Source organism: Panicum virgatum, chromosome 5N (assembly GCF_016808335.1).
Source record: "Panicum virgatum strain AP13 chromosome 5N, P.virgatum_v5, whole genome shotgun sequence".
NCBI lineage: Eukaryota > Viridiplantae > Streptophyta > Magnoliopsida > Poales > Poaceae > Panicum > Panicum virgatum.
Genome location: NC_053149.1, coordinates 15,296,273 through 15,319,708, shown reverse-complemented (window position 1 = coordinate 15,319,708; position 23,436 = coordinate 15,296,273). Strand labels below are relative to the sequence as shown.

Sequence of the window (23,436 nt, the reverse complement as noted above, 5' to 3'; positions counted from 1 at the left end):
TCCCCTACCATATAGGCACGCATAAAAGTTATTCAGTAAAAGATCAGCATCGATTCAAACGGTGCTGAAATGTGTGGGAGGTGTGAAGGTGCAACTACTATCTGCTAAAAATATACCATTAATTTAGAGAAAGATTAACAACGACGGGTGAGAAAGTTGCAGACGAAAAGCAATTGAAAAGGAAAGCAAACCACCGAGGCACCATCCACAGGACTTTATGGCCCTCATCAAATGACAGTTGATGGCTTACACCGATATACATACCAGCAATGAAATGTTTATTTGCGTTTGCAGCTGCCTATTCTAAGCTGCAGGACAGTTAAGTACGGGGGTCCTTCCAAGTTCCGATATATCATTCTCCCAGAGAGAAGGCCGTAATATCTTAGCTTCCAGATTCCAAGGCTTCGTCTCCGATGACTGCGCGGCTATAGAGAAAACCTCGGGCGCTGGCATGCATCAGTGTCGAGGATAAAGATCCATCAGATGGCCATGGATGGTCCATCTTGCAGATTCATCTCGTGGTTTACATGTTTTGCAGCTTGTATTCTCCTGGAGTCCATTGTTTCTGCTCATTCATGGTGCACTCCACATCCTAGCCCAAGGCAAGAAGCAAGGTTCGAGCAGAAGACAAACAGGTTCTGGGAGTACCAGGAACAGAGTAATACTTGGGTGGAAATAAGCACGCCGTTCGACTTGATGTCTTGCATCAATGGTACCTGCACAAAGGTAGGATCAATCGCAAGGAAATCTGCCAGTTTTCCTGTTCATAGTCAAGAGAAGGAAGATGCAAGGCTTGATGAAGAAGATGAAGAGGACAGAAATGACCCAGTCCTGCCCGTAAGGAAAAGAATTTCCTTGACAAGAATGTCAGAGTCATCAGTATGGGTGACAGGCCAAAGCGGGTCGATCTACGAGAGGTTCTGGAACGGGGTGATGTGGGTGATCGCTCCTCATGAACTCCCTACTTCAGCTGGCTATGCCACAGCGACTTTCATTGTGAATACAACTATCCTTGCTCTGTCGGAGGCTGGAATCCTTTACCAGGTAAGTTGATCCTCATGATCTAACAAAGAAGCAGTTCTAGCTTATTCAAACTTAGGATTCTAGTCACCTTAACACTATTATTGCTATGCCATATGTATAGGTCATCCTTGAAATTTTCTCTTCAAGTGTTCAAGTTATGATAAAACAGTGGTTTATTACCTTTTTTTTAAAAACAAACAAACATCCCAGTTCGTTTTGATTATCCTTTTAGAGTGTCCTTAGTACATGTGCTCAAAACTTGAGATACCGACAAAAGAGGAGCAGCTATTGTCATTAAGAGCAGATAAAATCTTAAAGAAGTTGTACAAGAGCAAAAGTAACATAGAATTAAGAGCTCAACCGAAACTAATGAAAATAGCAGAGGATCAGGAAATGTCCAGATTGGGGTTGTACAATCCTCATAAGGCAAAAAGAAAAAAAATGATTGGTCATCAATAACAATATCATGTAACATGAAAAGATGCATGCAGTATTCTTTTTTTTTACACTTGAAATCATGCTATTTGCATTTCTGAGCTATCAAAACATGAGATGAGATGTAATAGACAGTTAGAAACACTAGTCAATATAAGGACACATCCAAGAGAAATTGATTGCCAAAATCAATTCATCAATTGCAATTTAACTCATGTTTCTACATTTCTCAGCTACAACTAAATGAGCATGCCCAGCCTATATGGACAGAGATGACTTTCAACTCTGACCAGCAATTCACAAACCTTGGATCGAAAACACAAAGTCAAACTATGCGTATAAGAAATGGGATTGTATCCAATGACGGGAGGTGAGTATCTACCATACTGGTTCCATCTAAGTACAGTTGTGCATCATTAGCCAGTTAATTTTAATCAGCTAATATGCAATGACTGACAGATGTTTCTTAATCAGGAAGCTTTTCCTATCTATCATGAATGGGTCCCTACTTGAGGTCACAGAAATTCAGCCTCTAAGGTTTGAAGCTTTAAGCCTGCATTGTTGTATTACTCAACCTCATCCTCCTTGCATGGCTGTAGCATCTAACTCCAAATTCATGAAAAATCATATGAATGACGAGGTATAATAAATGGTAATGACTTCCATTTATACTCGTTACTGACTAAAGAACATTGGTATTCCATTTGGAGGTTGAAATTCACACCGAATGCTTAGGTACTAGAGTCAATGTTTTTATACACCATATTTACTAGAGTGAATGTTGTTGTTGCTGTTTAAATTAAAACTAATTGATGGCATCAAACAATCTAAATTTTTCTCTTCACTATGCATACTATCATGACCTACTAAACAGGTTACTAATGCACAGGTGGAATTACCACGGGCGTCCTCCAGGAGGAGATGTATCATATATATCTGATGCTGGAAATTTGCGACCAGGGACTTTGTTCACAGTAAGGTATGCTAAACACATGTTGTTTATGAGCAGAAGGGAAGTTCCTTTTCAGTCTACTTTGTAAAGAATACAGTTCTAGAACGTCCCACTTTGCTCAGCTCCTGTCCTTATCCAAGGCTGAAGCAGTTCTACTTAGCAAATTTGTCACCCCTTCATCTGTGGATGCATTAGACATAAAACTAGAAGACACTGATAAATTAAACAGCACAGATGATAAACATCTTAGACAAGTTCGCACCATACTCACTGAAGTTATTTATCCAATAATAAGTGGCATGGTTGTCAAGAGTCTCTTTTCCATAATCTGTAAGGTATATTTGTTCAAATTGTTGGTCCAATTTTAAGATTGGATAATGCAGTGCAGTTCCACTGGAGACCTATACGAGTTTGACAAAGAAACGAAGCCATCATGGAAAAAGCACATCTGGAGTGAAGAACTAGCAGAACATATTTCATTAAGCTCATCAGCTGGCTGTGCTTTGCATGGTTTGTCAGGGTCTAACTCAGTGTCCCTTCTCTTAATATCCAAGGTATGTTGTATGTTATAATCTGTTTTATCATAGTGAATCCCAGATAATATAGGTGCCTTATGTTTGAAGCCCACTCACAATGTAATCTCTGATCACACACACAAAAAAATCTCTAATCCATGGTGACTCTTACATTACGAGTTCCTGGCAGATGATTTATGAAGCTAATGTACGAAAAAGGAAAAGAACTGCATATCCTTAGTTGGATATCAATAGCAGAACAGTGAAAGTAAATGCCAGTATGAACATCACTATCCACTAGGCAGTTGAACATTGATAATGATTTAAGCTTCATTAAATTAATTACTAATAAGCAAAAGGAAGAATTAATTGAATACTGGAATGATAGGAGTCATAGCCAATGCTTATTTTTCCGTTGCAAGAATTGCAAGAACAAATTTTCCACTTCAATTTGTTAAAGATAGTTATAGATTGGCAGGATGGCATTTTAGTGGAGCGGCGATTGCATAGAAGGAAGTGGAAGTGGGATAAACATGGAGCTCCTATGGGTCAGAGACTCAGTTCAGTTACAGAAGTTAAGCAGGATGAACTCAGTGACGCAACTTCTATGTTTTTTACGACAACCACAGGAAAAGTATTCGAGTATCAGATTCCAAAATATACAGGTACTACTCATTGAAAACACTCATTTATTTGTGTCAAATGCCAAGCAAGTCAAATAAACAAATTAAGATGATATTAGTGTTTCAGAGAATACCAAGGGTTCTAGGAGGAACTAGGTAATTATTTTTCACTAAGAAGAAGAAAGGCTTAATTGAAGCTTAATTTAGATTGAAACATTCGTATATTCGAAACAAACCAATCAAACTGGATTTAAACTTCTTGCATATAGGAGTATATTGACATGGTTTATTTTTTTTACTGGACAAGGTGGGGCTCAAAGCAATAAGATAAGAGGGCAATGGCTGAATCACATGTCCCCTGAGCATGCAAAGGTTGCAAGAAACGTCCGAGGTGTACAGGTTCAAGTTGGCAGAATGATATTCCCACTAGATGATGGTAGGCTTGGGGAGCTACATTTTTCTGGGATTGGAGGTGCTGATTTTGGTCCGAGTCAGCAAAATACCATAAGAAAGAAACTATCAAACAAGTATGAGTGGTCCATCCTCGATGCACCAGAAACAGAAGGTTGGAATGCAGAATATTGCACCGAAGAGCATGGTCCTACCAATTGTATTACTGGAGCAAAGAGTGTAGCTACAGACACTGAACCAAATGACTTGAGCAATGCCCAACCTTCCAGAAGGCGCAAAGTAGAAGAGAAGCAGCACTACTTAGATGTCAACAGACACCAGAGTGATGAGACTGAACCATACAACTTTCTATCAAGAAGCATTGATCTTAACTTCCACATGCGAGTCATGCATGCAGACAGATCACTTTTTCTTATAACTGATAATGGTTTGACGTTTGAATATCTAAACAGCAATGGTATTTGGTTGTGGTTAAGACATGAGCACACTACAGCCATGAAAGGTACGCTAGGAAGCTACAATGGCAGCTTGTATCTTGTCGACGTGCATGGGAACTTACATATTAGAGAAAGAAATGGAGATGAACTGTTGTGGATTAACTGCACAGCAATGAAGAAGGGAAGACACGTTGCAAGTGGATCTCCATGGGATGGCATCCCTGGTCTGTTGCGCAGAATGACAACAGATGACACGCTCTTTTTTGTTAACAAGCGAGGCAGGCTGCTACAGTTCATGGTAGAGTTCAAACACAATTTAATTTGAGTCATGATAGCCTTGTTAGATGAAAAGTTCATATTTGACATTTTCATTAGAACAATTGAAAGCTGAAGATTTGGAACTTAAAAAACATTATGGTTAAGCAGCATTGGTTCCTTCATAGTTCCTCAAAACCTATTTTTAAAAAATAAAAACAGATAGTTCTCTCTAGCTAGCAGTGAGCAACTTAGAAACAATGAACATGATTCATGGTAATGATATGTATGTATGTATGTCGCCCAGTAATCCATAGCACACAAAAGAATACAAAGGCAAAATTTCTCAAATAGAGACAGAAACAAAGAACTCAAGATATGTCAATAACATGAACATCATATAAAATTACTCTGGTACTAGAGTTTAATTTTTCAAGCCAGACACATCATAGACAATCTTAAAACTATCATTGACTTTGTTCTGAAAGTTGGGCCTTCTATTCACAAGTTGATCCTGTTTCATCCATCCACTCTTTCCATGATCTATTAGTAGATGCAGGCAATGGAATAGCTAAGAATACAAATTCAGGCAGTAATAGAAGTCAAAACATGGTAACTCAGATTGCTTATAGGTGCAGTAGGTCAGATAGGAACTAGAGAGATTGAACTTCTCTTATAAAAACATGATAATTTATTAAACACGTTAAATTTCGAAAGCAAGTGGATATATGCCACCATTAGTAAATTGCAACTGAAAAGAACAATTGTACAGGGAGAAATCACAGGATGGATAGAGAATGAGTCGATGGTACATGTGTCTTATTACCTCCATTTACTATTTCCATTTACCATCATTTTTCAATTACAAAGACAATGAGAAAAGAAGTGAAGTTACTATCATATTAATTTTCCAACACAATCCTCTTTCATACTAATTATGTCACTAGTTCCTACTCTTCAACAATATCCATTTAACATAAAACAATTACCAACACGTTACCTCATATTCAGACGCATGTGCAGGTTGCATTGCGGAAATTCAAGTGGAAGGACTGCCACAGCCCTCCTGACACCAAGGTTGCATTCATAGTGGACCAGGAGGTCTTCAGAAGAAACATCATCTTCGTGGTAGGGCGCAATGGCCGCCTGTACCAGTACAACAGGATCACAGAGTTATGGCACAGGCACTACCAATCACCTCACCTGATCCTCTCGCGATCCCCAGGGACAGCCATGCGACCCTCGCCCCTGTCCTTGTCCGGCTCCCTATTCATGATGTCCGAGCACGGGGGCCTGGTGGAGTACCACTTCAGCCCGCAGGACGGGTGGGAGTGGGTGGAGCACGGGACGCCGCACCGGGACGTGACCCTCGTCGGCGCCCCGGGCCCGTGCTTCGACGGTTCGCAGCTGTTCGTCGTCGCCTCCGACGGGCACGTGTACCGGAGGCACATGGAGGGGCGGACGTGGAGGTGGACGTGCCACGGCCACCCGCCGTCGGAGCCGGCCGCCGCGGACGACCACACCTGCGCCACGCCAGGCGCGGGCGCGCATCACACTGACGGCTTCAGCGGGAGCTGCGACGGGAAGGTTTGCACGAATTAAGCAGCGCATTTCATGTCAGGAACCAAACCGCATTGCCCGGTGTGCTGATGGCGCTGTGGCATTTGGGCGAACAGGTGGCGGCCGTGCGGCCGGTGCCGTTCTCGGGGGACGCGGTGGTCTTCGAGCTGCGAGACGGCCGGGTAAGCACCAAGCAAGCAACCTCGCGCGAGCTGTTCATGCATGGATTGCCATTGCATCGAATTGCGATGCATCGCAGGAACCGAACTCTGATTGTTGAGCGCGGCTTTGTCTAATTACTTGTGTTCTCGGCGTGCAGTTGGCGGAGCTGCGGCGGCCGCCCTCCGCGGAGGGGTGCGGCGGGTGGGAGTGGGCCCGGATCATCAGCACGCCGACCAGCGCCGGCATGACCAGCTACTGGAGGGCCGTCGCCACGTAGCCGCCGCCGGCCACTTTGGCTCCGCTGCCGGTCGGAGTACCCGGTTCATATAGCGAGCCGGAGGCAGGGTTAAATTTTCCCACTGGGCGCCTCTAACCGCCGGGTCCGGTTCCGGCTAACCGGACCGGTTAGTCCGGTTACCGGTCGGAACTGGACAAACGCAAATTTGAATTCAAATTTCCCCGTTGAAACGGTTCTAACCGGTATACCGGCCGGTTTGACCGGTTTACCGGTCGGTTTGACTGGTAACCGGTCAAATTCAATTTTTTTTTCTTTTTTTTATTTAAATTCAAATACCCGCAAAGTATACTAAATAAATGTTTGTATAACATATTTTAGTCTAAATGAACCATCCAACCCTCTTTTGTACTATTTTTACATTATATTTGTATACTTTTGTATGCACGTTTTTTTTAACTTCAAATCCCCGCAAACCATACTAAATGAACGAATTTTTGAGAAAATTTGACACCATTAAATTCGTCGCACCTTGAAGTATTTTTAGGAATTTTTTAGGAATTTTTCATTTTTTTGAATTTAAATTTAAATTTTGAATTTGGGCCGGTTTGGTACCGGTCCAAACCGAAACCGGACCGGACCGGTTTGACTGGTAACCGGTCAAACCGGAGCAGTTCCCACCGGTTAGGTAAACCCTGGCCGGAGGTGGTGGAGTTCAAAATTTGAAAAAGTTGAAACAAAGTAGAACCATCGATTTGCCACTCGGAGGAAAAGAACTGTGCTGTGGGCCGTGGCCAATCCGTTCCGCGTGGACCCAGGCCGGTTTCCTGATTAGAATTGGGCATCCCAAGCTAGGAAGCATGGAAGGCTTCAGAAAACTCAGCTTATGTGTATTCTTACATCACACTAGAACCTTCGGCGCGCGACGCGCCCTAGCCCTATCATACAAACAATCAAAAAGCATGTACGAAAATAAAAGACAATCAGCACATCCGAGCAGCTTATAATCGAAGGTGTTTGTTTGGCATTTAGATGATTAACATTACAACACATCCATCCACCTTGCCTAGGTGTTTGTTCGGCACTTAAATAATAAATATTACAGCACATCCATCCACCCTGGCTACTGTACTGATAAGATCCGAGGTGTTTGTCCAGCAATTTCAAACCTGAAATTACAGCATATCTGATCACCTAACCATCCTACCGATTTTTTGGTGTTTGTCCGGCATCTAGAACATCATAATTACAGCACATCCGATCACCATAAATGGCATAACCAGTATCAATAGCTACCAAGCAGCCTACCCGGTAGCTTTTGATACTAACCTGAATCGTCATTGGAAGAGAAACGTAATCAAAATGCTACACACGTTGCAGGCACAGGCTGACGAAGATGATGTGTCGACGCAGACGAAAGGCACTTAAAAGTGGACTGCAACGCGGAGCGACAAAATGAGCATGAGCTTGTCTGCTCATGCCTCCTTGGTGGGGCTGCAAAATGACAGAAGTTCAATTTCCAACATGTATCTACCATGGTGATGTAAAAGAAGCATGCAAAACACGGTGTATGGTCCTCATCTAATGTGTAAATAAAGATTCTTGCCCTATTCTGCTATAATATGCTGGAGATATCCTGGACTACCTAGAATAGCTAGCTCATTCCAGGCTTAGCACATGTATCCTAGGGACATAGAATTTGCAGTGATGGACCTGATTTCAGAGAATACATCAAAACAACTCTGAAATCCCAAATCACTAATATTTATTCACATTGCTGAGCAACATGATTCTTTATCCTGAATAAACAACACATGCTATGTATCAAAACAATTTATCATCTATCACAATTACCATGAAAGCTCCAAGACACTAACAGTCTTGCAGTAGTATAGCAAGTACAGCCACCTAGGCTACAATTTTCAAATTTACATTTAACCTGACATGTCTAATTCACTTGAACATTCACATACCAACCAAGTATTCTAAGAAATTAGGTAGCAGCTAATTTGATAGGGAAGGAGCAGAGAAACCATCTGTTTCATAAACTCAGCAAGAAAAAAATACAGGATGCATATGTCTATATCCATCATTTGGTCTATAAATCAGGAAGGCTCATGGAAGCTTCGCAGATCAGCTTTCAGTTTGTTCATGAGCAAAGGTATGTGAGTAGATATATGACTGGACTACATGATTGGTTTGAAAGGAACATTAGCATATTTGCCAGGGTGTAGAGGCTAAGCCTTTGACTTAAAGGAGAGACATAGAAAGGGCACCTTTGCTGATCCGCGGAGGGTGCACCCCCGCTGCTGCCACCGTCGTCTTCTTCGGCCTCATCATCAATCAGGAGCTTCTTGGCCACGTTTCCTTTGCTCGTTGGACAGGACCTATAAGCAACATCATAAGCATTTGTAGAGAGCCGTGTGTCTATGTGAGAATTTGTAAGGATGGCTAACCTTTTCCTAGTGAAGGGCTTCTGTGGCACCAGAGCACTCTTAGAAGGCTTCATAGCAGGATTTTCAGACTTGTCCTAGGACAACAGACACAAAGGCGGTCAGCAGTGTGTTCTGTAAGCAGCAGCATGTAGTTTATAACAAATTGAGTAGCGTGTACCTTGTTATTAGCTGTGCTCTTCACACTTTGTGGAGTCTACGGTGCATCAGAGGCAGGTAAGGCAGGCCTGACTGGGGAGGCGTTGGAGGCATGGCTAGCATCAGAGCAGGCAGCAATTGGTGACATAGGAAGAGCCTGGCTCTATTGAGAAGCGCTCTGGTGAGAAGTGCCATGCACGCTGGCGGTGGCACCTTCTGACAGCATGAGTGAAGATGTCTGGGATGTTGCTGGCATCGCTGGAATGACAGAGCCTTCTTGACCGACTTCTCCGACCACTGTGTTGACCTGAAGTGTAATGGTGCCAGAATCTGTTGTACTATCAGTAAAGGTTACTATCCATGTGAACGTCTTCTCAAGCAGCTTTGTAAGTTCATCTGGAATGAAGTCAGCTGGGTTTTCAGCCACAAGGGTATCAGCTGATTTCCTTGTCAGTAGCTGAGCTTGCCTCCCAAACAGAATGAACTCAGCATTAGCTGTGTTGTCACCAGCTAGTATGGATAGCTTGAACCTATCGTTGATAAGATCAGAATAAGCAACAGAAAGTATCTGGTCAAGAAGCATGATCAGTTGATATGCAAATAACTAACCTTTGGTTGGGTATCCCAAATTCCCAATGTAGTTGCACTTAGGACCTGTGCACTTGTAGGAATCGCCGTGGCGCTTTGTTGTCTTCATGCATTTCTTGCACGCATTGTACCACCAGTTGCTACCGATCTTCCTTGCGGTGACAGTGACTATAAACTCTGTTTTCTGCATATAGCAACATGAGTCAGAAGAGAATGAAGCTTAGAATAAATTCATGAATGAGAGAACACCCAAAAGCTTCTAATAAAACCCTGATAGCAGAAGGACAGTATGGAAGTAGCATGGAATGCGTGAAGGGTTTGAAGTTTGTACCTGATACTCAAATGGATTGAGATCCAAAATCTCAGAGATTTTTTTTCCTGAGCAGGGTTCTTTTTGGACAGCAGCACTTGAGCCCTCGGACCAAACAATTGGCTTATACCCTGGCTTCGCGTTGTCAGGAAAGAGGAGGTAAGATGTTATCAGAAGCTGTTGAGTAAATACTGGGAATCTAAAAATGTGACTGTCTATATGAGCATAGCACCTAGCCAGAAGCTTCCTTGTGTCAGGAATGTCAGGATTGATGTACCACTTGCAAGGCGAACTCCCAGACAGGGACATACCTCCAAAGCTTTTGACAAGAGTACCAACGAACAGCACTACCTGTGGAGAAGTCTGGCCATCTTTGTGGACTTCATCCGCTGGGAAAGCTGTGGCACGCTCTGACCAAAGCACGACATCTAAGAGGATGTTGCTATAGCATCGATGAAAGGCTTAGTTAGAGATAGCCATCTAAATGTGTTCCTATAACTATTGGTGTGACATGATCTCTAGGCTATGATAGAGTAGCAAAATTATGTTGAAATGGCAGAATGTGAATAAGTATATATTGAGCAATAAAATCACCTTGGTGTCTGTATAGTGATGGTCCTCTTGGTGCTGCTGCCCTGCCTTAGCTTTGTTTGTGTTGTCCCAATACTTGAAATGGCAGCTATGACTCCAATAACATCTATGTGGAGAAACATCCATCGGTTAAACATGGCATGTATGGAGGAATATACCGGTATCAATACTGTAAGATGAATACACACACCAGGACAAGGTTTGTTTACCTGTGAACTGCGTCCTGATGTCAATACGTGCTTGAAGCTGTTCTGGTGAGGCAATTGAGTAGGAATACATTGGGAAAGCAGGAGGAACAGCAAGAACTTCTTCCACTTTGGTCCATTTTGTGAACACAAGCATCTGGTCATTTTCTACTGGCTTGTAGCAGATGTTGGAGCCTCTGACCCGAAAGTAGGAAAAGGTGTAGACACCTCCTTCCTTGACGCGGGTCCTGAACAATTCATCAGTTGGAGGGTAGACCTGAGCATGGATGCTATTACCCTGTTGGGGAAAAAAATAAGAGTTCCATAAGTACTGGTTAACAACAGATAATAGGGACTGAAAGGGTATATTACGGAGCAGATCAGAGCTGCATACCTCCACATCAATGAGAACCATGTTAGCGTGAAGGAGCTTTGTTTCGTTATTAGTGTCATAGAAGTTCCAGAACCTGGAAACGCGAACGCACACGCGATCGCTACAGTTCCCAGCCAAAAGGTTTGGAAGAAGCAGGTCTGCCATCTGCAAAAGACAAGAAAAGAGTTCACTGTATGTGAGCATAGGCAGGCAACATGAACAAAGCATGGGCAGTAAATACAAAGGACACCGTCCAATCAAGAACAGGACCTTAGCAAAATGCAAAGAACCATTGCCTATTGGTATTAGGCATAAATCAGCAAAAGGTGGAAGGGTTTCTTGCACAACAGGCATCTCAAAATAGAAGCATACAAGCCCACAAAATATATGTACAACAAAAGACATTGCAGTGCGAAGGTCTAGGCTGCTGCTGCATCAGCGGCAGCAAGAACCTCTCGATACACCACATTCCGAGTCTGCGATCCACACGTTCCATCATCGTTCTCGATCAAAATCCTAAGTCCGCTTCTAGACGTGGCTCTTGAAATCGCAACATACAACTGCCCGTGCGTAAACACAGGTTTTTTAGATAAAGGCCTACCCTTGATAGGGTTCGGCCCTGGCTTTTATTAATTGTCATCGCATAGCACACACGTACAGGGAACTGCCGGCGCTGCAAAGTGAATGGCCATTTTACATCAGTTGTGTTAAGAGCTGTCCTAGGTATAAGTACGGTATCTCTGACATGCGTCCCTGTTAGCATCACACACTATAAAAGGCGCTGACCAAGTTCAGTAACAAGGAGCCTAGTCCCATTGCAAAGGCCCATACTTTGATTTAAGTTCCGCAATAGCATCACTATGGTTCCTCTTTTAAGCACAAGTTTATGTGTAGGGAAATTATTTGCTTCAATAGAGTTTAGAAACTCAACGGGATACAAGATGTCAAAATCAGGAATCTGCTCGGATGTTTTTGATATGGTGTCGCAGCTTATATATGTCATAGCATCGCCAGGTAGCATGGAGACAATGTAGCTATTGATTTCATCAACCGTTTGGTTATTTGGGCACACAATTGCTCGAGAAGCTAAATACGAAGGATCACGATAGCATCTTGGCAAATCAGGATAGACCTCGGATACAATAGCAGCAACCTTGTCACTCTCGGTGTGAATTAGTAGATCATCAGGAATAGTAACCCATGAGGTCTCGCATTCGTCCCCTCTCCTCTCGGCATGGACAGTACCGTCACCAACGGCTAGGATCCATTCACTAAAGCGTTGCAGCTCATCGCGTTGGTCCCCTTGCAATGAAGGGTCCCGCAGCCGCATGTTGGTATGCAGTTTAAGCAGAACCACATGCTTCCATAGCCTAGAGTTCGTAATTGATGCGCCAACCACAGCTGCACGCGAACCCTTTCGCACCACCGGTAAGATTTGGCGAAAATCGCCGCCAAGAACTGACAGGCTTGCCTCCAAAAGGAAGCATGGCATTGTCAGGTTTATGCTCGGACAGGATGTCTTTCATTGTTCTATCCAATGCCTCGAAACAGCGCCGGTTGGTCATTGGGGCCTCGTCCCATATAACAAGTGATGCTACCTGTATAAGTTCGGCAAGCATAATACCCCTTTTGATGCCACATACTGCAGTTTCAGTTATGTCAAATGGTATTTTAAATCGTGAGTGTGCAGTGCATCCTCTAGGTAACAGCAACGAAGCCACCCCAGATGATGCAACAACGAGCACAATTTTTTTTCAGACCGGAGTTTCGATATAACAGCGTTCCAGAGAAATGTTTTTCCAGTCCCACCATGACCACACACAAAGAAAAAACCAGCTGTCCCGTTTAAAATGCAATTCGTGATCCGTTCGAAAATGTTTTTCTGGTCAGAGTTTAGCTGCGACTGTAAAGATGAAGCGTGCATGGATAGCATCAAAGGCTCGGTATCGAGCTCATCGTTAATTAGTCGATTATCATACAGACCATAGGTTTGTACTGTCAAACTTGGCAAACCATATGTGGCTATGTTCCCCCCACAGTTTGCAAACATTTCTATTAGTTTTAGTATAAGAATGTTCATCAGTTGCTCATGTGGAACAACGTATCCGGGGTTGCCAAGTGCATTTATCAGTCCTTTGCGTATGTCATCAGTAAGGTAAAGCCAGTACTTATCAAATAAAGCACGAACGTTGCCGACAGAGCAGTGAAGCACAACAGTGACAAACAAATGCCTAAGCTGATTGGCTGATGCTGAGACTATAGCCTCATCAAACAACAAGATCCACTCATTGTCACTCTCTAGCAACCCTCTTGCCTTGCATGCCTCTCGGTATGTGTTGTACACCCTACCGTCGAAGGTTCGCACATCAGCGTAGTTTGTCGCACCTTTAACTATCATCAAGAGAATGCGTAAATAGTAGAGCTCTCCAGCAGTTGGATGCACGTAATACATGCGCCCAATTTTGGCACAAGGTGCCCTTTTCCGCCAGTAACGGTCAGAAGCAACCCAAGTCCATTCTTTGGGGAAATCACAATAGGTCAGGTTTCTAGCGCCACTGTATTTTTCATTAGCATCAAACCACGCAGTTAGCATCGTGTTTTTTGCTGCTGGGCTAGAAAGCAATGCTCGCAAATCAGCCCCCGGCTCATAACGGACATGGTTCATTCTAGGAAGATGAACACACATCCGCTCTACTGGAGGTACTCTATAGTGGATATCGTATTCAAAGGTACGCCATAAGGCCTCGCAGACAGATAGGTATCTAGCATCTATGTATTCTTGAATCTCATTGCGCGGAGCCAAGCCAGGGCCAGGAGAGGCGTTAGCTGTTTTCGAAGTAACCTCAAAGTAAATTTTTGCTCTATCGCTTCCCTTAGTGACATATTTGAACAAGTACTTAATCATATTCGATTTATTGCACCATTCAACATTGATGTGGGCATTGTATTTCTTAAGAAGGTTCATGTTGTATGGTACAACGTTTCTATTATCAAGTCTAACACCATTCTTGATCACATGTCTACCGTCTTCCCTACGTCTGTAGATAGTGAAGCCAAAGGCATCTACTATAGTTTCTTCTTGGAAAGCCTTAGGGAAATTTTTCGAGCACTTATCATCCTTCATGCACGGGCATTTTTTATTGTCATTGCCACATGGGCCATGTATCATGAATTCATCAACTAATGCATAACCAAGTGGGTCCAGCTCTATGTTAGGTATCTCTGCACAAATAAAGTTATCAATGGTGGAAGCGTTAAAGTGTGAATCTGAATCAGCCAGCCATACAAGGCAATGTATATGGGGAAGGCCACGCTTTTGGAACTCTACCGTGTATAGAACTGCAGGATTAATAGCGCTGGTTAGGCATGCTAACAAGAAGCATAGAAATTTGACAATAAGTGGCAGATCATATGGACGCCTACCTGCCCGGACAGCGCCAAAGGTCCTGCCCTCTCTTATATCTTCTATGAACTCGTCAACTTTCATATGAAAAACTCGCACAACTAAATCAGATCGATCGCATGGTAATTGGACCTGGCTCATAACGAAGGGCATCAACTATTTCTCTCCATTTTGTATTGCATGTAAAAGTCACAAAAAGATCTGGAGGTCCAAAGACTCTGCATATGGCCATTGCGTCCTGATAGTTCATTACATGGTACCTTCTACCCCCAGTGAAGGTTGCAGGAACAACCGATACACCGCCAACAGAGTCCGCGGAAGTTAAACCTTTGTCAATCGCATCAGCTATTCCCTGAACAGACTCATAGCGCAGTTCCTTTTGGTGGTCAGCTATCCATTTTAGCCTGGAGCCCTCAACAGTCGAATAAAAGTCAACAATTAGCTGATCGCTCAGTCTACCATAACAGGTATATGGATTTGGTTCGTTCAGCCTGTAGTGCATATGAAATCTACCATACTCGAGCATGGTAACATATTTACGTGTAATGCCTTCCTCAGTCTGCATCTGTGTATCTAATGCCAAGGTGGAACCCATGATCGCCATAGGCAAACAGAAGTGGGTACTGAAGGGACATGTAGCATGGGTGCAGGCAGGAAACCCGTTTCAAATAATTGTTTTTAGTATTGACAAGAATGTCATAGGTATATTCATCGGCCGAATAGTCACCGACTATTATAGCTGCTATTTCACCACTTGTCAGCAGATTGTACTGGACATCTTGTCTAGAATTACATCCTAGCAACCTTAGAGTTAGTGCCTGGTCACCTGCATCCTCTAATCGTTCTCTAGCGTATCGAAAGGCTTTCACAAGGCTATTGTGCTCGTCCAACATTTGTAAAAGGGATAGCACTATCGCTGGGTCGGGCTAGTTAGCCGAGCTACCATCATCTTCGAAAAGGGATAGCCGTTTCTGTGCCTCATGTTGAGCATCGTATACGTACAGCTGGACAAATTTAGGCTCAGCACCTCGTGAGGGCACCAAAGAGCCAATTCGGTGGTGGACAACCCCATTTATCTTAAAGACATAAGGAGCAGTACCATTGTTTATCGTTTTATCAACACGCGCACCTAAAGAAGTGAATGCAAACAGGGAATTGTATGATCTTATCTGCCTAAGGAACCGTCTTGAATGCGTATCACCATCGAATTTGAGCAAGCTAGCTAGAGGTGGAGGAGGTTTTTTTGAAAGGTTTTAGGTCAATCTTTCCGGCTCTACAGCAAAGGCTGTACGCAACTTTTCTTTTCGATATGTTCGACGCACTCTTCACTCGTTCTTGAAACCAAAATACAGCACCGCACTTCAGACACTCATCAGATGGGCCACCGTAGTACGATCTGCCTGGATAAGCCTCTACATGAGCGGAAGGTAGGATCAGGGCCATATGGTTAGCAGGTAAAAGAATAAAAAGATGGTCTAAAAGGATAGATGGAAGACCTTTTAGTCTGTCCACATAGGCCTTATCAGGAGGAATTGTCAAAGCAGCAGTAGGATCATTAGCAAAGCATCTCTTATAGTGCATCCTACTGATTCGGTAACGGCGGTTTTGCGTAGCGATGTTTGCAGGGCAGTCCATCAAGGATCGTTTTCCTGATCAGTTTAGTTTAGTAAAGGATCATTGTTGAAGCTCGCAGCTAATTCAATGGATCATGCGTGTGTGAAACCAACTCACTTGTTGTTCTTGGTGGAACCGGAGGCTGGTGAAAGTGATCGGGTGCTCTAGCCTAAGAGGGGGAGGGGGTGAATTAGGCACTAATAAAACTTAGACCTATGGCTCCAACTAGTTTGCACAAAACTTAAACTAAAACATGCTTTCTAGATGTGCAACTAGGTTGTTCTAGTGTGAAACCCCTATCTCAAAAGAGTTTAGCAACCTATAGCCTTTCCTATCAAGAAGCTATTCTATGAAAGTAAAGGCACACAAATTGCTAGTAAGAAATGAGGAAGCTTAAAGAGCGGGATAGGAGATAGCAAACTCTTGACGCGGGTGTTTATCCCGTGGTTCGGTTAGCCACAAAGGCACACCTACATCCACGTTGTTGTAGCACTCACTAAGAGTATTGCTACTCGGCCACCAAGTCTCTTCCGTAAACACAATCACGGTCACCTTGGCCCCGGGTTCCACTAAGGAGCTTCTCCACAAAGGATGGGGCATCTCCACAGTCCCCCGCACAAAGATGTCAGTCGCCTGCTCCACACCAAGTCGGAGGGTCGATGACGTTGCCGGCGAGCTTCACGCTCCAAGGTGCCGGCGCACCAAGCTTTTGTTTTGGTTCGCTAAAGAACCACAGCACAAAGGCTCAAAGCCTTGCAATCACACTCACTAAGAGCTAATCCTTTACACAACACTCTCAAAGTGTGCTAAGGGCTAAGGATATGATCTTGATGCTTTTGTATGGCTTGGAGATGTTCTTGGGTGTGTGTGGGATGTCCAGCAACTCCAGCAATCTTCAAATGGCCGGGGTGAGGCATATATATAGGCCACCAAGTCTTGTAGACATTGCTCCAACGGTCAGCAGAAAATCTGTATATCACCGGAAGAACCGATGCCTCTGGCTAAGGTAGCGTCGGTTCTTCCGGTCACTCATAACCCGAAGTAGCCGTTGAACTTCTGACAGTTGACGCGGTGATCACCGGTTGAACCGATGCTTTGTACCGATGCATCACCGGTTCATCCGGTGCTTAAGAATCTACTCTTGGGCGCTGACGTCATTGCACCGACGCAATACTCCGATGCACCGTCGGTTGAACCGGTGCTGAAGAATCTTCTCCTGGGCTCTTGACATCGTCTCTGGAACATAGGACGCCCAATGCACCAATCCTCCTTTTTGACCCGTCGGTTCATCCGGTGCCCATAAGCTGACTTGGCTTCGATTCCCTTCTGCACCAGAAATCCATAGCGTCGGTTCTTCCGACTACCATCGGATGCACCGATGCCCTTGGCGTCGGTTCTTCCGGTGCTACTGACTCGTAGGGGCGGCCCTTTGGGCCTTGCTACGCCTATCTTTTCTTTCTCTTTGTCATCACTTGAACCTAAAAGCCTGAGAATGGTCATCTTAACAATCATATTAGTCCAAGTGTTGTGTTGTCATTCGATCACCAAAATCACTCGAAATGGCATAAATGGTGCCATGTTCCTTACAGCTGGCGACAAGGCTGGCCTAAGCGCACCAGATATGGCTGGCTGGATGGACCAAACAAGTCAGGCTCGCAGGAATGCCCACTGCTGCTAGCAAAAGCAGGTTCTCTAGAAAAGCCGAAGGAAGGGGCAACAGGGTAAGCAGGCAGGGCATTCTGTAGGGCAGGCCTCCTTTTTTGGGCTTTGGCACGACAACGCGCCGCTCTCTCACTCGCAGACCCAGGCATGGCTAAACAAAAAGAAAAGCAGAAAGCACATAGTTAATATTGGACAAAACACGTGGATGCACTGCTGCTACTCAGATATACGTGCATAGGGAAATGATCCAACATAGAAGAGGGGAGGTCTAAAAGAAGCAGAAGAAGAGGAGAGATGACTGTACATGGAGAATGGAAATCAAGAAGAGAAAAGGTATATATCAGAACCAAGAAAGGGAAGAGGAGTAAGCTAGAGAAGCACAAGGAGATGAGAGAGAACTGCACATAGAGAGGGGAAATCAAGAAAAGGAAAGGTATAAATCAGAACGAAGAAAGGGAAAAGGAGGAAGCTACAGAGGAGGTTTGGCTATCTAGAATTAGAAATGCCCTAGACACAAAACCTATAAAGAAGGCCTACACTGACAGCGGTATAAAGCTGGCACACAGAATTACACACAAGCTCACATGGAGCAATGCCAGACAAACACCTAGGCTAATGCAGCAAGGTAAGGAGAATTACAGGCAAGCCTCACACGGAGCACTGCCATCTACACAAGAGCAAGAAAGGAGGACAAACACCTAGGCTAATGCAGCAAGGTAAGGAGATCACAAAGCTACAAATGGGTCTTTCCCATGTGGGCAGCAGAGCACATGCATTAATAATATCAACACTCCACAATAAAAAACAAATAGGGCATATAAAAGAACAAGAAAGCCAAATAGCAACAACTACACAGAAAATTTTGCGTATAAAAGAGCTGACATGACATGAAAGAAAGATGAACAAGGCGTACCTTCACAACCACTGGTTGCAGCAGCAGGAAAGCAGGGATCAGCCTGTGCCCAGCAACAGCAGTCTAGCAACCATATAGCAGATCACATATAAATTTTTCTTGATATTGACCAACCATATATAAATCAAACTCGATAGGCTAAAGCACTCCAGCAAACTTGATAGGCTAAAGCACTCCAAGTTGTAGCTAGCTTAATCAGCAACCGCCATAATGCTAGGAGAATAAAAGTTGCACGAGGGATCATGAAATGGCAGTCATCTAAGCATGAAAGATACAATTTGGCATGCTGTCTAAAAACTCCATCTCAATTACAATACTTGCCATCTGACTATCCTAACTCACGACAACGACCAGCTGTTTACGTAACAGTAAAGGAGTCCAAGTCTACATGAACACCAGCAGGCAAATACTGTCTGCAAAAATACATCCTAGAGATTTAAACGATGTCCATGACAAAGTACAGACTAAATAAATATTAACAGGCCAAGCTAGCAACAATACCAATAGATCTAAAGAAACAGCCTCATGTTCCCCTCAATGGTATTCGATTCGGCCAATCAAAAATAACTATACCAGAAATTGTAAATCTAGCTCAGAACAGCAAGCACACTAACTCCAAACATGTCAAGCAAGTGCATGCATGGCATGCAGATGTGCAGACATTCAACCTAAGTAGACATCTCTAACTCCATAGAGCTAGAGTGTAACTTCTTTGCAGCATCCATTCAATTTAGACTCAGACTAATACAACCAGCAGAGAAGTGAAACTAAGAAGAGGAAAGGTATAAATCAAAATCAAGAAAGAGAAGAGGAGCAAGCTAGAAAAGCGGAGATGACAGAGAACTGCACATGGAGAGGGGAAATAGCAGACCATATATAAACTTAACTTCATATTCGCAGGCAATATATAAATCAAACTTGATATTTGCAAACTGTCCTATAATAGGCATATAACAAACTTTTAAAAAAGACCACCACAATAGCAGGGTACATGAAGAAAGAAGCCTCAAAGTTGCAAAGGCACAAACTGTGGACACGTCAAAGCCTATAGCCATGAACCCTGAATGCACATGGAGAGGGGAAATAGCAGACCATATATAAACTTAACTTCATATTCGCAGACCATATATAAAACAAACTTGATATTTGCAAACTGTCCTATAACAGGCATATAACAAACTTTTAAAAAAGACCACCACAATAGCAGGTTACAGGAAGAAAGAAGCCTCAAAGTTGCAAAGGCACAAATTGTGGACACGTCAAAGCCTATAGCCATGAACCCTGAAAATCTCAATGCAAAGTTACAAATCTGTTCTATAGCAAGCATATAACAAGTCATTAGAAGACACCAGCACAAGAGCATTATACAGGGTTAAATACACACCAGCGACAATACAATAACCAATCAAGCCATACTGGGAAACATATGAAAGAAACCACACCAAAGCAATTGTTCAAAGATTGGCACAACATAAGCTACACATACAACCACTTGCACAACTTTTGCAGAGGTGGTCCTCAGACAAGCTTTTCCAAACGAAAGATCCACCAAGAACCATATATAACTAAAAAAGAGCAGAGCACTGAGCAGCAAGATATGATAGCTCTCTACGTAGCACTACACATACATCAGCTCCTCACAAACATCAAGCTCAAGACTCTAGGACCTCAAAGACTACGCGATGTGCAGGTTTCCCATCGGCAGGAAACAACAACACAAATGAAATCATTTAAAGAAAGACAGAAGTTTAAATGGACAACGAGTGTACCTTGAAGATCTAGAGCATAGTCGAACCGAAAGGGAAGGCAGTTTCCTAACAGCAGGGAATCGAAGGGATGACGCAGCAACCTAACAAAAAAGCATCGTCATTAGTGAAATCGCTAAACAACCAAGACAAGGCACGACAGTAGAAAGCAAGACGAGGCAGTAGAGGAGAACCAGCCTCTCCCAGCAGGTGGAGCTCCAAACCCTAGGTGATGTGATCCATGGCCGCTCCAGTTCCTGCAGAGCATCAGGAGAAAAACATATCTCAGCCTAGGATGTAGCAATGCGCAAGCAAGGGTAAGATCGGCGACGGCAAGAAGCACATGGGCTCACAGATCCTCAGACTGCGTAGCAGGTGAAAAAGAGCAGCCGGATAAAGAACACCAAGAGAGAAGTAGGACGGAGAAGAAAGGGGGGAAGAGGAGGGAGAGGAGAGGGAAGGGGCGCGGCTCTTATCTCGGCGGAATAGGGGCCGGGTCTCGAGCTCCGGGAGCTGGCCGATGTGACGGGGCGGTCTCGGCCACCGGCTCCGACGGGACGTCGCGGCCGCAATAGAGGGTAGGACGGACAGGCGCCGCCCGAGCACTGTTCCGGCATGAGAGGCGGGGGCCACTGTTCCGGCGCGGGGAGGCGAGGGGATCCAAGGTAGATCCAAGGCCGGGTAGCCGGAAAGGCCCCGCCTCCCCTGCTGCCATCCTCAACAGCCGGCAAGGCCAAGCAGCCGCGGTCACCGCCACTGGGGCTCCACGCGAGTTTGGCCCACCAGACAGCGGCAGCGGGTGGCGTGGTGGGGTGGGGGCACTGTTCCGGTGTGGTGAGGCGAAGGAATCCAGGCGCAGGAGCGCGGGCGCGCGCTGCATCCCGAGGCTGTGCTGACGGGCAGACCAAGGCCGCCCACCTGCTCACCGCGCGGCGCGGCGCCCCGCAGGGCTGGACAGCAGCCACACACAGCCGCAGCAGCCGCCAGCTAGGGTCCACGGGAGGACGCCCCACCAAACAGCGAGCGGAGGCCGCTCCCAGCCACGTGCGTAGGGGACGCGGCCAGCGCGGCCAGTGTGCGGAACCCGACGGAACCGCGGCTGCGCACCCGGCCGCCGCTCCCTTCCATGCCACAGACAAACGGGCTCCACAGCCGGGCGTCCCCACTGACCAGAGACTCGATGACCAAATGCCGCGCACGCCGCTCGCTCCCGCCGCTCCGCCTCGCGGTCTCCGGCCGCTTTGGCTCCCACGCCAGCTCAACGCCAGCCGCACGCAGCCGCTGCCACCGCCAGCCGGGCTCCACGGAACGCAAGGCCCACCGGGCAGCGAGCGCAGTCTTCCGCACATGCCGCTCGCTCCCGCCGCTCCGCCTCGCGGTCTCCCGCCGCTTTGACTCCCACGGCAACTCAAAGCCTGCCGCACGCAGCGGCTGCCACTGCCAGCCGGGCTCCACGGAGCGCAAGGGCCACCGGCCAGCGAGCGCAGTCTTCCGCAGCACGCAGGATGCGCGCGGAGCTCGCTCACACGCCGTGGCACGCGGCGCGCGGCGTGGCGACACGCGTCCTGGAGCAGCCAGGAAGCGCGGACGCGCGAGCACGAAGGAGCAGGTGTTAACAATTTTGATTCTAGCGAGAACTAGTGAGTAACAGCTTTGTGTTAGCAATGTAATTTTATCTTAATTTCGTATGTGCATAGAGTATTTTTCCTGTCATAGGGATTTCAGGTTGGAGGCCACTTAACTGCAAGACGTAATATACATGAAAAAAGATCAAAATATTGTACTGCATTGAGTCTATGAGATTCCTTCAACCCTGCACTAACCGTGTGTTTGGTTGCGGGATCAGTGGGTTGGGTTGGCTCCAACCCTCATTTTGAGAACGGAGCAACCCATCCATTGTTTTGTTGCAGATCTGATTTTGGGGATGGAGTCAACCCATCACATGTTTGGTTGAGGGAATTGGAATACGGGTTGGATGGCAACACTAACTCCGTTAGTGGGCCCCACATGTCAGACTCCTCTCTCTCCATCTCGCCTCGTCCCGCCGCCGCCGGCGCGCCCCGTCCAGCCGCTGCCGGCCACCTCGCCCCCCCCCCGCTGCGCCTCCTCACCCCGTCGCCCGGACCTCGCCACCGCCGCCGGATCCGCGCCCGAGCTCGCCGCTGCCGCTGGATCCGCGCACGGCCGAGCTCGAGGCCGCCGGATCCACACGCGGCACCGGCCCGTCCCTCCGCCCCTCCACCGCCGCGGGCGAGCTCCGCCGCCGCCGCCGGCCTCTGCCACCACAGACGCGCTCCGCCCGCGGGGCAAGTAGGCCGAGGTCAGCGGCCTTTTCCGCCCGAGCTCGCCAGCGCCCACCTTGTCCGCCGGCCCCGCCCTCCTCCGCCATCGCAGCCGGCCAACCCCGTCCGCCGCCGCAGCCGGCCGACCCCACGCGCCGCCGCCAGCAAATCCGCGCGCCACTCCTCCCGCCATGGCCTCCGCGCTCCAGCTGCGCGCCACCGCGCTCGCGTTCGCCTTGGCCGCCACCGCGCTTGAGGTCGCCGCTGCCACGCTCGAGGTCGCCATGGCCGCCGCGCTCGAGCTCCGCGGCGCCGCACTCGACCTCGCGAGCCAGGTGGTGGACGGCGAGGCTGGGAGGAGCGAGCCAAGCGGCGGGTTAGGCGAGACAGGGCGGAGGAGAGAGACGGGAGGAAGACGGCAGTCACGCGACCGTGAGAACGCGGAGCGGAGCGGACTCGTCAGCCAGATTTCGTGGGATGGAGCGGACCCACATCTTCACCGAATATTCCTTTCTTGGGTTCGCTCCAACCCCTGCTACCTCCATCCAAACGCTCCAAAAAGGGGTCCAAC

At 46.2% G+C, this 23,436-nt stretch overlaps 1 protein-coding gene and 1 long non-coding RNA gene across 3 annotated transcripts; one reads left to right on the top strand and one right to left on the bottom strand.

Moving 5' to 3' along the window:
• The first annotated feature begins 238 nt into the window (after nt 1-238).
• On the top strand, nt 239-22,380 carry LOC120673490. 2 transcript variants are annotated; one of them, XM_039954338.1, is made up of 12 exons: nt 239-1,044; nt 1,692-1,828; nt 1,933-1,995; nt 2,348-2,437; nt 2,799-2,964; nt 3,404-3,590; nt 3,856-4,694; nt 5,663-6,238; nt 6,328-6,393; nt 6,531-6,713; nt 7,314-7,513; nt 22,208-22,380. In XM_039954338.1, the coding sequence occupies exons 1-10, from the start codon at nt 484-486 to the stop codon at nt 6,648-6,650; spliced, it is 2,805 nt and encodes a 934-aa protein (XP_039810272.1). In that variant the 5' UTR covers nt 239-483; the 3' UTR covers nt 6,651-6,713; nt 7,314-7,513; nt 22,208-22,380. The 2 variants fall into 2 exon arrangements, with proteins under 2 accessions (XP_039810272.1, XP_039810273.1); XM_039954339.1 differs by having other exon boundaries at nt 247-1,044; nt 5,675-6,238.
• On the bottom strand, nt 8,887-9,337 carry LOC120673491. Its single transcript, XR_005674668.1, has 3 exons — nt 9,222-9,337; nt 9,065-9,138; nt 8,887-8,995 (listed from the first exon to the last, which is right to left on the bottom strand). It is a non-coding gene; the product is annotated as an uncharacterized LOC120673491 (long non-coding RNA).
• Nucleotides 22,381-23,436: the final 1,056 nt, after the last annotated feature.

Excerpts from the sequence above, each read along its gene's own strand:
- LOC120673490 (XM_039954338.1), top strand. The coding sequence starts at position 484 with ATGGCCATGGATGGTCCATCTTGCAGATTCATCTCGTGGTTTACATGT. Across the intron at positions 2,438-2,798 it reads GGGACTTTGTTCACAGTAAG|TTCCACTGGAGACCTATACG; the intron begins GTATGCTAAACA and ends AATGCAGTGCAG. Across the intron at positions 6,394-6,530 it reads TCGAGCTGCGAGACGGCCGG|TTGGCGGAGCTGCGGCGGCC; the intron begins GTAAGCACCAAG and ends CTCGGCGTGCAG.